Source organism: Haliotis asinina, chromosome 8 (assembly GCF_037392515.1).
Source record: "Haliotis asinina isolate JCU_RB_2024 chromosome 8, JCU_Hal_asi_v2, whole genome shotgun sequence".
Taxonomy (NCBI): Eukaryota; Metazoa; Mollusca; class Gastropoda; order Lepetellida; family Haliotidae; genus Haliotis; species Haliotis asinina.
The window spans coordinates 64,594,935-64,607,871 of record NC_090287.1 but is presented as its reverse complement, the minus strand read 5'-3'; the positions used below and the strand labels follow the sequence as shown (position 1 = coordinate 64,607,871).

General features: G+C 42.2%; 1 protein-coding gene across 1 annotated transcript; it reads right to left on the bottom strand.

Annotated features, from left to right (window-relative positions):
• Positions 1 to 283: 283 nt before the first annotated feature.
• Positions 284 to 12,895, bottom strand: LOC137294728 (mediator of RNA polymerase II transcription subunit 29-like). Its single transcript, XM_067825816.1, has 4 exons — positions 12,676 to 12,895; positions 11,624 to 11,682; positions 5,292 to 5,376; positions 284 to 2,204 (listed from the first exon to the last, which is right to left on the bottom strand). The coding sequence occupies exons 1-4, from the start codon at positions 12,832 to 12,834 to the stop codon at positions 1,998 to 2,000; spliced, it is 510 nt and encodes a 169-aa protein (XP_067681917.1). The 5' UTR covers positions 12,835 to 12,895; the 3' UTR covers positions 284 to 1,997.
• Positions 12,896 to 12,937: the final 42 nt, after the last annotated feature.

Here is a 12,937-nt window from a genome sequence, read left to right as displayed (position 1 = left end):
GCTTGTTGTTACTGTACTTAATTAAAACTTTTCTCTGTCTCCCGTTTGGATTGAAACTGTCCTAAGACGGTTTTATTTCAATTGAAACTGTCCTAAAACAGTTCACAGACAAACTTGCAGACACCTGTGTCACAAACTGCATCCATATGTTTCCTTGGAACATACATTCAAATTATGTCAGTAAAGAGCAATTCATAGTAAATTCTGTCTTAAACTCTTCAAATGTTTCCAATGGATACATCATTTATGAATACCTTGTTAAGACTATCAACACAAACAAATCTTTATTCAAACAATATTTATTCATTTGTATCAAAAGAATTCCAGAACTATTCTTAATATGACCTTGACATTGGTAGAGACTGCTTTTCAACATTGCGTTATGCCAATTGTATGATGTCAGTGGAAAATGTGTACAAAACAAATATATTCTTTACAGAAAGTGAAACTAAAATGAGAAACAGAATGAACAGCATCATTGTTTGTTTTGGAAATGCAAGCCCACAATAACAATTTCTTATTGCCTCTTTTTCATTTCATAAATATTATCTCACTTGGGTGTAAGCACTTCCCTTACAATATGTGGGTAAACTCACAAACGTCCCTTATAGTTACAATACACTGGCAAACTCACTGACGCACTTCCCTTGCAATACATGGGTAAACTCATTGACACACTTCCCTTACAATACATTGGTAAACTCACTGACACTTCCCTTAGAATACATTGGTAAACTCACTGATGCACTTCCCTTACAATACATGGGTAAACTCACTGACACACTTCCCTTATAATACATAGTTTACACATGGAGATTCTGTTTTGGACAAAATACATGATCAAATTGTTAAAGACATCTGGTTAGTTCCCACAAACAATCCACATCAGATTCCGATGTTCTTTAACACTGTTCTCAGCATTATTCCGGCTCGATGAAGACGACCTGTAAATGATGACGTCTACACAATGACATCATGGACAACTATCCACATACCAGGATACAATGACATCATGGACAACTATCCACATACCAGGATACAATGACATCATGGACAACTATCCACATACCAGGATACAATGACATCATGGACAACTATCCACATACCAGGATACAATGACATCATGGACAACTATCCACATACCAGGATACAATGACATCATGGACAACTATCCACATACCAGGATACAATGACATCATGGACAACTATCCACATACCGGGATACAATGACATCATGGACAACTATCCACATACCAGGATACAATGACATCATCCTCCAAGTCACCGGGGCAGCCTCAGTTTCCAACACTAGTTCAGTTACATGCCAGTGATGTCATGGTGTGTCAGCTTTGTGTCAGGAAAACAAGGAGTGTCAGATGCTGCTGGTAAACCAAGATCATAAGTAGGAATTTGAACCCACAAACACAAGATTCTGATGTGATGTCACTGTGTACAGCATGCGACAATGGCTATGACTTCTGGGCCATCCATGCTTCTTGAGCCATGTGACAAGTGATTGGTGGGGAGCATTCTGGAAATTTATCTTCAATTTCTAAGCAGTGAACAGATTTTGATTAGCATACACACAAATAGTAACAGTTGAGTTAAGCTTCATGAATGCATTAGCAATTCCTCAAGAGTCTGTGTTATATCCACTACACAGGTGAAGTCCTGTTACTCCCGGAAAGTATTGGTCAACACTGCTACAGCATTTGCTCCTCATGCAGAACATCTCATGTAATTTTGGTAACTCCATGCTTCTGGAATAGAACTGGCATCAGTCACTACTCATTGTCAAACCTGTATTCACATGCACTGACTGACTGCTATAGCTTATTGGGTACAGACTGGAACAAGGCAAGTTGTCTACTGACAGGTGTTCCTTACTGAACATGGGTAAAGCACCTGTATTACTTTACAGTTGTCAGTGTTATCCTGTCACATGGTGTCATCTCGTCACATGGTGTCATCTAGTCACACTGTCACATGGTGTCATATCAAGGTCTGTCTGAGAGTTTCCGCACACATTCGTGTAGCATGTCATGCACTTCCTTGGCACATGTGATCTGTGACCTGATTGTGGCGAGGTAGTTAGGATAGAGCTGACCCTCTGTGGGGGGGGTGTCCCCTTTGGCTTGCAGCACTGCTTGAGGGGTGAACTTGTTGCTGTCCGATACTTGGGACTGACTCTCAAGAGCTAACCGCTGGAATTTAAGAGGATAACATATTAAACGATTACAGCTACATTAGGAGTGATTTATTCATGGCAACATAATGGCCACAAATGACAAGTAACACAGTCATACATAACTTGCAGTGGTAAATTCATGCTGTGAAAAAATCAGTTAGTGATACTGCTGGACAAGTGTTGACTGCTGCTCAGAATTAATGATATCATTGTTGAATAAACACAGATATCGACCCTTCAATCTTGTGTCTGTATGTCAAGAACATGGTTACCCAATTACCATCTAAAGCTGTACAGTGGAATCTGTCTAATCTGGACTCTGTGTAATCCTGTTTTCTCCTTACACCAGACTACTAGTCCCGCAAAATTGTTCTTAGTCCTGACAATCAACTTGCTATGAGAACAATGCCTTGTAATCTGGACGTAGTTGACTAAAAAAGCAGTTAAACAGACATCTGTTACTTCTGTTCACAATGGTCAATGACTCAAAACATTACATGGAGGTTACAGAGACAGAAGCAACTCATGTAAACCGAGTTCTTCCAATGAATGTATTACATAATTTTCTAAATAAAACTGATAGTTAATACTTATTATGACTCATGATTATTTCCTCTCTATCTATGCAAAGATAGCTGAACACTTGAATTCCCTTGAAGTTCCCTTCATTTGAAGTGGACATACAATCACCCTCACCTACAGGAAGCCTCCCCATTTCCTGCCACATCGATCACATGACCCATGCTGTTTGTCACTCTCTCCGTAATTCCATGAGCCCAATATGAAAACTGCAGTGAATATAACGTCCTAGATGAGGTATTTACAGACAATGGTCCACAATTTTGTAGTCCTGAGTTCAGACAGTTTGCTCATGATTGGCAATTCAAGCATACTAATCTAAATTATCCACAATCGAATGGTTTGGCGGAAAAAGCAGTTCAGATTGTGAAAAACATTTTGTGTAAGGAAAGTCAGGATCCTTATATGGGATTGCTTGCTTACAGAAGCTCTCCTTTGGATAGTGGGCAACCCCCCTGCAGAGATTCTCATGGGCAGACAAATTTGCGTTAATCTCCCTATTTCTGAGAAACTTTTGCAAGTTTCTAGGTCTCATAGAGTTGCTAAATTTAAAGAGGATCAGAAATTAAAACAGAAGCGCTATTACGACAGGTCTACTAAGCCCTTGAGTAGGATGCAGTGTGGTGACAGAGTTGCAGTGTGTGGTCATCAATGGTGTGATTGGTCACAACGTGGTACAGTCGTTAAGGATGCTGGCCTAAGATCTTACAATGTTCAGACAGACAGTGGTGGTCTACTTCGATGGAATCATCATGATCTTCTGTTGTCACGCATCCCGAGACCAGTGAAGAGTGCTCGAACCGCTGATGTTACAACTCCATTGTTGTCGAGTCCATTGTCCATCGACTCCATGTCTCCATTGCCGACTGTGACTAGATATGGCCGTATGTCCAAGCCACCCATGAGACTGGGAGTGGACTGATTGTTAATTGTTGTATGGTCAACCTTGTTAGATGATGTAGATGGTTCCCTGCCAGTTGGACATGTTTTGTACGTGAGAGGGGAGATGTAATGGTAAGAGACTTCCAGACAATTACATGTGCACCTAGCCAAGTGAGCCAGACCGGTCCCCTACCCAGATGTGCCTGCCTCACACAAACTTGTGCTGTTCAGTTGTCTATTGCTGGTCCTTGTCCTAATGTCACATTGTTACAGTCATGTGACCGATATGGCAGGAAACAGGGAGGTGGGTGAGTGTGATTGTACATAAAATTCAAAGAAGGCAACTTCAAGGGATTTCAAGTGTTCCAGTATTTTCACATAGAGGGAGGAGATATGCAAATAAGCTTGAGTCGGGACAAGGAAAAGTAATAATATATTGAGGACAAACAAACAAAAAAGAAAGAAAGAAGAACTATTCAAGTTCTGGATTGTCCGTAACAAAGGGAGGTAACTCATCATGGCAGTGTTTACAATCATTGACAAATGACTTGGTCCAAGGCCAGTCCATAACAGACAGAAGCCACTGTAGTTAGTGTCTAGTTCTGTCAGTAAAGTTGGAAGTTGAACCCCAGTATGGAACCATAGTAGTGGAACAAGAAGTTGAGGCACACTGAGTGAGTCATTAGAAGTCAGGCATGGCTCCATGGTGCTTGTCATATCAGGATCCTCATGTACATATTTTCATACTGGCATGTGTTACAGGGAAGACAAGAGTGCAGGATGCACATAAAGCCGACACAGGAAAACTGTCATGCAGGTCCACATAGTGGCATGGGACTATTCTATCTAGCAGCACGCATCTGTTCATTATCGTCAATATCATTATCATTATCATCATCATCATACTGACAGACAACAATGACAGATCCTGGATAGGCTGGTGACATCTAAAAGAAGATAGATGAAGTCTTCTACCGGCCTGTGCAAAGCTTAGTGTGGGAAAAAGGAGACATGTTGAGCTGAAAGCTAAGCAAGGATGCCATGAGATAAGTAGAGTCTAATGCATCCAGAACAGCAGACCAATAAAAGAGCTTGAGAAGATGCCTACTGAGAAGTCTGACTGAACAAACAAGAATGAATGGTGGACTTGGAGGAGGTGTGCAAGTATTTACAGGTGACATGACAAATGTGTTTGCTTCTGTCAAGCACTGGGATGAAATAGTGATAAAGCAGTATGCGATAACAGGCTGAGATAAATAATTTGTATATTGCCCTAGTTTAACAGATCACATTTGTTAACTGTTGTACTGCTTACATTGTTCCATATTGTGCAAGCTGGAGAGAAAGTATGACAACAGGTAGACTAGATCACTTTCTTTGTGTGCAGCGGATGAAAGCTTTGAACACAGTAGGCCATTTAGAATATGGTCAGCTGTAACATGTTATATTTAGAAGAACACTTTCACAGTAAAATTCAGATTCTAGTACTTTTATTAGTTTAAGTCTCATCTGCCATTTGAACCACAACTCTCTTCCTCATCATCAGCACAGAAAGTCAGAGATCTAACCCATTCAGCCACCATGGCATCCACCAACAAAGGCAACAACTCCCTTCCAAAGTCAGAGAGCTTGTGTTACTCACAAGAGACACCTCCACCTGATCACAGACACCGTAGAACTCCTCCAGACTCTTCTCAAACTTCTGCTGGTGGCCCTCGGCTGGTTTGCTGTGAAGAATGAGGGAATATATAGCACAGTGGACCAGTGGGGTTGATAGTAGGACCAATATATAACTGTGTACAATGACACATGTACATCTACGAAGGGTACTGGGACCTACTCTGCCCTGGGAATCAAACAGGACTGATCAAAAGTATTTTGAGTCCTGTCTATAAGCCAATGCAAAGCCAATGAACACTTAATAGTGAAATAAAATTCAAAGTTATACATGTATTTATGAAAATCAAAATATTTTAGATATTAAATACTTACCTTACCATAAGTCTTATGCATATTACCTCAAGCTCTGCTTAAAAGAGATCAGAATGTTGTTGATTCACCATTCTCTGGAATGGCTACCTCATGTATCGACAAATATACAGGAAAGGAAGTGACGTGATATCGTCTCCCGTTCAAGCAAGGACTATCCAAACAATTCACTTTTACTTAACAGGTCCAAAGAACCCAGAGAGGGGCGGAGCATCCGGCACTGGTTGGGAGTTGTCCTATGGTAAGGTAAGTATTTAAATATCTGAAATTTTGATAAATTCTAAATTGACCTTACCATATGCATATGCATATGGATTCGACAGTAGGATGGCATTGTCAGCTCCTCAGGACCGTCACAAAAACAACCAGACCACATGCCAATGGGAATACGAGAAAACTAACTGAAAGGCAGTCACAGGTAACACTTGGAACAAGAGACAGATAGTAACCCCTTGAAACCAAAAGGAAAAACAAGCACGCCCAAGACGTGAGTTATCCTTATGACCAGAAGGTAAGGAGAAGTAGTTACCTTGTGGGCGAAAGGTCGGGTGAACTACTGGGCAACCACTAGTGGACCAAAGGATTGAAGGCCTCCACATCCTCAACCACTAGATCCTGCAGGTAGTGGCTAGCGAAGAACGTCAAAGACTTCCAAAAGCACCCCTGCATGGTAGCTGGAACAGTGCAGTTCCTGTGGAGAGCCATGGTGAATGCCAAGGCCCTAATATCGTGAGGAATATTGGCTGAAGGATGAGGAAGATCCCGAGCATCATAAGCAGCCAAAATGGTTGCACGTAGCCCGAGCTCAATGGTGTTTTTATTAACCTCACCTTTGCTGAAGTGGAAAATGGGATGAATAGTCTCTTCTGTGACTGTCTCCTGGGTGCTGACTTGGCAATATTCATCCTTAGAGCCCACATAGGGCAAAGCAGCAGTTCCTCTGCATAGTGGGGTCTTAAGATAGAAGACAATGGAGAAGTGGAGAACATTCTGTTCGGTTGTCCTGGCAATGGATTCTTTGCCATGAAATCCCAAAGAAGTCCCAAGTGAACAAGACCATGACAGGACTGCTCAAAACGCACCCTGATGACATCCAGTGCATGGATCTTGCAAACTCTGGCCAGTACCATGAAAAAAGCTGTCTTTCTGGAAAGATTCTCAAAAGAAGCAGTGTACAAAGGTTCGTAAGGAGGAGCCCGCAGATACTCAAGGACCACGTTAAGGCCGATATCAGGAGGACGAAACTTGACCCTCTGATTCTCCAGCTTGAAGGCTTTGGGCATTGCTATAAGCTCTGACACCTTGGATATCTTCTTGTCGCGCATGGTCGCCAAAACAGAGTTAAGAGCTGACAAATAAGTCCCTATACTGTTGCCCTTGAGACACCGGGACTTCCTAAGGGAAAGGAGAAAATCTGCGATGAACTGAGGAGAAGCTGACAACGGGTCCTTGGACCACAGGTAGACTAGATCACTTTCTTTGTGTGCAGCAGATGAAAGCTTTGAACACAGTAGGCCATTTAGAAAATGGTCAGCTGTAACATGTTATACTTAGAAGAACACTTTCACAGTAAAATTCAGATTCTAGTACTTTTACTAGTTTAAGTCTCATCTGCCATTTGAACCACAACTCTCTTCCTCATCGTCAGCACAGAAAGTCAGAGATCTAACCCTTGGACTCTGTGCACAGAACTTCTCAAAAGACATCCACCTATCGTTATAAAGGGATCTTGTGGAAACTCAAAGAGCATAAGCAATAACTTCAGCCACCCGCGTGGAGAAACCTTTGACCTTCAATGCTTTATGCAGATGGTGCAACCATGCATATGGAACTGAGATGGATCGGGATGCAGCTGGGGATTGTGGGGATGCCGGAGCAGGTGAGGCCACTCTGGTAATGGTTGTGGATTTCCATCGGCAAGGCGGAGCAGGTCTGGAAATCACGTTGGCCACCAAGGCAGATGCAGCATCCACTCCATCGGCAATGGTCTGCCTGGTCTTGAAAGAGCGTCTGCTAGAACATTCCTGCATCCTGGAATGTGCCAAGCTCTTGCTGTCATGTCGTTGTCATCCAGGATACTGGCTAACAGGAATATCTAATCTAACAACTGCTTGGATCTGGTTGTCCCTTGGTTGTAAATCAACCACACTACCGTGGAATTGTCCAACACTCAGAGGTGTCCAGTGTTGCACCACTAGAATGACTGCTCGTTGTTCCAAGTGGTTGATATGCCAACCTAGCTCGGCGCTGGACCACAGCCATGAGGTGGTCTGGCCGCAGAGGTGTTCCCCACTAACCCTGGGGAGTTGCGTCTGCAAAAAGTTTGTGATCATGGACAAAGTCTGTCAAAGGGACGTGAATACAAATGTTCGACTCGGCTCGACAGAAGAAATCTGACCTGCAGGTTGTCTTCTTGAATGTAGGGCAGAAGGAATTGCTGTAACAGATGGAGCATCAAATGACTTTAGCGTCAAGTCCAACTGTTTATGTGGCAACAGAGGGTCAGGGTGGTTCTAGAGACAGTCGTCTATGACGCTGAGATGTTAGAAACAGGTGATTGGTGAAGTAATCTGAGTAAAAAGCCACAGTGAAATGCCAAATGGTAGCACCTTCCACTGGTAGTGGGATCCGTTGAACACGAACCTCAGACACTTCCTGTCATGATGGTAAACGAGCACATGCAGATAGGCATCCTGAAGGTCAATGCTGGTAACCATCTGGAAGTGAGGCAGCTCCGGTAGATACAGTTTGTTGAAAACTGCCATGTTGTGAATCATGCGTAGTTTGCGTGAGTCTTTCCAAGGCACCAGGAAGATGGATGAGTAGAACCCCCGGGACTGCTGGGGGGTCTAGCACTGTCTCTATAACCTGCTTGTCTTAAATGTTGTCTGCTAGGAGTGACTGCTGGTCTGGAGTATACTCGTGTGACTAGGGTGTTGTAGTCAGAGGCGGCCACATGGCATCTTGAGGATGTTGATTACAAACAGATCTTCTAAGACTGCCCACGTGGGCCAGAAGATCCCCAGTCTCTCGCCTACTGGCGTAGGATGAACCACCACAACAGGGACATCCCACCCCAAGTCATATCTCACATCTTCAGTGACATGAATAAGGGTGCTTTCCCCTACCCCTACTAGGTGTCAACGGGAGCTCCCGGGGACGGTCCTGCTGATGCTGCTGTCCATCAGAGTCTATCCTGCCATGATTGTGTCCTCTACTGAAAGTGCTACAAATAGACTCCCTTCGAGGAATGTACCAGCGCATCCCTCTGTCCTTAAAAGATGACTTGCCACGAAAAAGGCAGAACCCAAAGCTTCAAACGTAGACAGGGACAAGTCAGTGTTAGTAAGTTCCACATGTTCTCTATATTTCTCTGAGATCTTATCATCGAATGGAAAAGGGGCTATCAGCAGCTTCCTTTTGGATCCTTCCTGCCATGTGCAAGGGTCCAGAAAACCAGAGCACCACACAGTGGTTGTCATGGCCAACACCACTCAGAGGTGTACAAGCAAGTCATTCAACTTTTCCCTGCTACTGGAATAAAGTAGACAAATGGTCAATCCTCTATGCATTATCTTCTGTTAAACCCCAGGCTGCTGCCAAAGTTGCAGATGCCAAAGCTGAAATGGGTTTAGGCATTCGCCTAAATTCCATATCGATCGCTAGCATCTTCTAATCCTGCACATGAGAGGTGCACTGAGGACAGCTTGAGAAGTGCTTCAGGGATTCATCATGCACTGCTCCACTATCAGCGAAATCTAAGCAATGAATCTTATAGTCATCCTTACGTGACTTCAGAGCCTTGATTGTTGAGTTGAGTGATAATTTAGCAAAATGTATGTCCAGGGAGGCAACAGCATCGGTGACCATCCAGTGAGGACGCAAAAGCAACTCTGGCGAAAACTTTATGGCTGTTGGGTCATCAGTACAGCAACAGGCAATCAGGCAACCTGTTGACAATCCCATCGTAGACCGTGGAGTAGGGAAGGTAAATACCCCTATCATCTGTCTCATATAGCATCTCCTTGCTATAATCTGGGGAGAAATAGCGTTGATCCAAGTCATCCCATGAAACAGTAGGTGCATCTGGAACTGGAGAACTGGAGCGAGACCTCCAAGAGCGATGGGAATGCTCACCCCCTGGGTGCTGGGCACACTCCTCCAGTAACTGCCATTTTGCCATTGTAAATCCTCTTCACAAGATATATCAGAGGAAGGAGCCACCGTTGGGATACGGTAGTCAGCAAATGGCGTTGGTGTCAGCATAGGTAATGCTGTCAGCGCTGGTTTATGCAGCAGCTCAACAACATGAGCAGGAGGAGTCATAGGCATCAGTGCTGGAACCACAGTAGACAAGGTAGAAGTCGGCGCTGGAACCACAGTAGGCTGTCGTCGCAATTGTAATGGCGCCAGGTTGAGTAGTCACTGTTGTCAGCAAAAGGAGCGTCTGTAGGAGCTTGCACTTCCAGATGAGAAAGGACATCAGGCTGTGATAGGTCAATGAAGTCGTCTAACAAGCACTGAGCCAATCCACTCTTCCACGGATGCTAGACAATTGTCCCTCTCCATCAACGCTGTGTAGAAATAGAGTCTTGGTTAGGTGCCTGAACGGTTGATGGAGAGGGACAATTGTCTAACATCCGTGGAAGAGTGGATTGTGAGCCCAAAGATGAAGCCAGGGAAGACATCTTCCTCTTGCGCTGTGTAAACTGCTTCCTCTATGCAACAAGAAATGCTTTAAAGTCAGGAACGGATAACTAAGCACAGTGATGACACCTCTCAGTCAGAGTACAGATGACACCCCATGCACGAGTAGATCTCCCACGCTGAGCATGTGCTTCCAATGCATTGTGTTTGCGTGTGGTGATAACGCTAGATGAATGTCATTGTAATGTTCCTCAATGTGTTTTCTTTCTACCAGTCTTCAAAGTTCAGGTTCCCCTACATTTTTTGAAGAGTACAGTACACATAATTGTTGTGTCATACACACAAAGCAGAGACAAATAACAACTTTAATAGAGAAGAAGTTTCAGTACCTAGTCAACTTAGTGAAAAACCAAACACGTCTGACACGGAAAAGTGAATCTTATGGATTGTCCACAGTTGCACAGGAGGGGAGATCATATCACTTCGGTTCCTGTACATTTATCGACACATGAGGTAGCCATACCAGAGGATGGAAAATCAATGACTGTCTCTTCTAAGCTGAGCTTCAGGTAATAAGCATAAGACCTATGGTAAGATATGTTAAAAATTGGTAGTGTCTAAGCCATATAGTGCTGCATCACATAATACAGTATTACTTCGTTATAAATTAGATGAACAGCCTTTACAGCTCCTTAAACTCTAAATTGCATAAAACTAAATTATCATGAAACATCAGTTTACTATGTCCAAAAATATGACTTTTCTATGACATGGCACCAACAGCTTTGGTGATAAGATTTACGAGGATGTTTTATGAATTCTGATGTAACCATGCTTAAATAATAATCTCACGGTAAGATGTGCTCTGAAGTCAATCATTTTTGTGTTACTGGTATATAGCTCATTACACAATGACGGCTTTTGGTGACCTTTCATATCTATGCAGTTGACATTTGATATTATTATGAAGCATGTAAAAAGTTGCTGTATTCAGTTTGTTTAGCATTTAGTTAATACTCACTATGTTAAGTAAGAGATCACAATTACAAAAGGTAATGGATTGGTTTGATCCAAAACTGCATCGTGTTTTGCTAACTGATTTTTGCAAATATTTTTAAGGATTATAATGAGCCTGAATCTGGGATTTGAACCATCAGGAGCAGATCACTCCCTGTGTCAAGTCGGTGCAATGCAAATTTTCACATCAAATTCAGGGGTCTACAATGACAGGACCACCAGTGTAGCTTGGAACTGATGAATCAATAAATGCATGGTAAAACAAAATATCCTGTTTCTATCTATAAAAGGATTTGTTATTCACTCTTTTTAGGTACTCACAATCCACCATCTTGTTGTGCATTTTGATTGAAGGCTTGACCAGCAACCTTGAATAATGTCTGAAACATAACCAGCCTCTGGGCATTAACCAACAATTCATATTGTGCTAGTGGTTTAGGTGTCACAACACTTTTTAGCAACTATCTACTAATGCCAGTGGGGAACACTAGAAATGGGCTTCACAAACTGTACAAGTGTGGGAAAAGATATATATGTATATTAGTTTACATTTATAATTCATTTGATCCAAATAGTGACGTTTCAAACTGAAATATAAAATATATTTAGATTATTTAAATTGACCAAACCTGCGAAAAAGAGAATACGGCAAAATGTGACCAATATAAGTCATTCTTACAAAATTTTAAAAAAATATATAAATACACAAAATATAACACCTTAGCACCTCATAATACACAAAAATATGAGCATATTAGTCAAAATAGAAAAAAAATTAAAAACTGGTGCTAGCGAAAAATTGCGCATCCACCGGTGATCTACTACTGGAAACTCGCAACATAATAAATAATAAAATCACCTGCAATTACGTAAAATAGTTTTATGACATGTCTTTAAAGTTTGTGGTGCTGTATTCTAAAGGTAGGTCCAACAACAATAACTAACGTGATAATAGTGGGTCCCACTGTCAGTGACCATATAAGAGTATAAGGTTTCTGCTGCAACATGCACTCAGTATTTGATTTATTAGCAATGTTTAGGTGAAATCATTAGTTTGTGCTAGTCTGAATACAAAGTGACTTATCAAAACTCTTTCACCATTGCCAATTCAAAGACAAAACAGTATCTATTATCCTGGTGTTACCGATGTGTGTCATTTGTATACACTTATTATCAACAGAAGTGAAAATGTCGTAAAATAATCCTCATTCCTGAGATCTGATCTGCCTACAAGGTGAAAACGTGTATCAAAGCCCAAACCAAAGGCAACAACCAGTCACAGTGAACAGTCAGAGATCAGGGCCCCTTTAAATGAAGACAATGAATGAAGAAACGTATTTTTGGTGGGAAGCGAACAGTCACAACAATCTTACAGCTAATGATTCCTTTAGACGAGGTAAAAGCAAGGATTTAAATTTAGCAACAGGATCAACATCTGTTGGCTGTTGTGGTGGTTGTGGTGGTTGTGGCTGTTGCTGGGGTTGCCCTTGTGACATATGGGATGCTCCGGTTGTAACGACAGGAGCGGCCATTTTGAATGAATGCGCGATTGTGCGTGATGCGCGATTGTGCGTGATGCACCATACCACTATATCTTTTATATCATTTTCATATATGGTCATTTGGTATTGACTT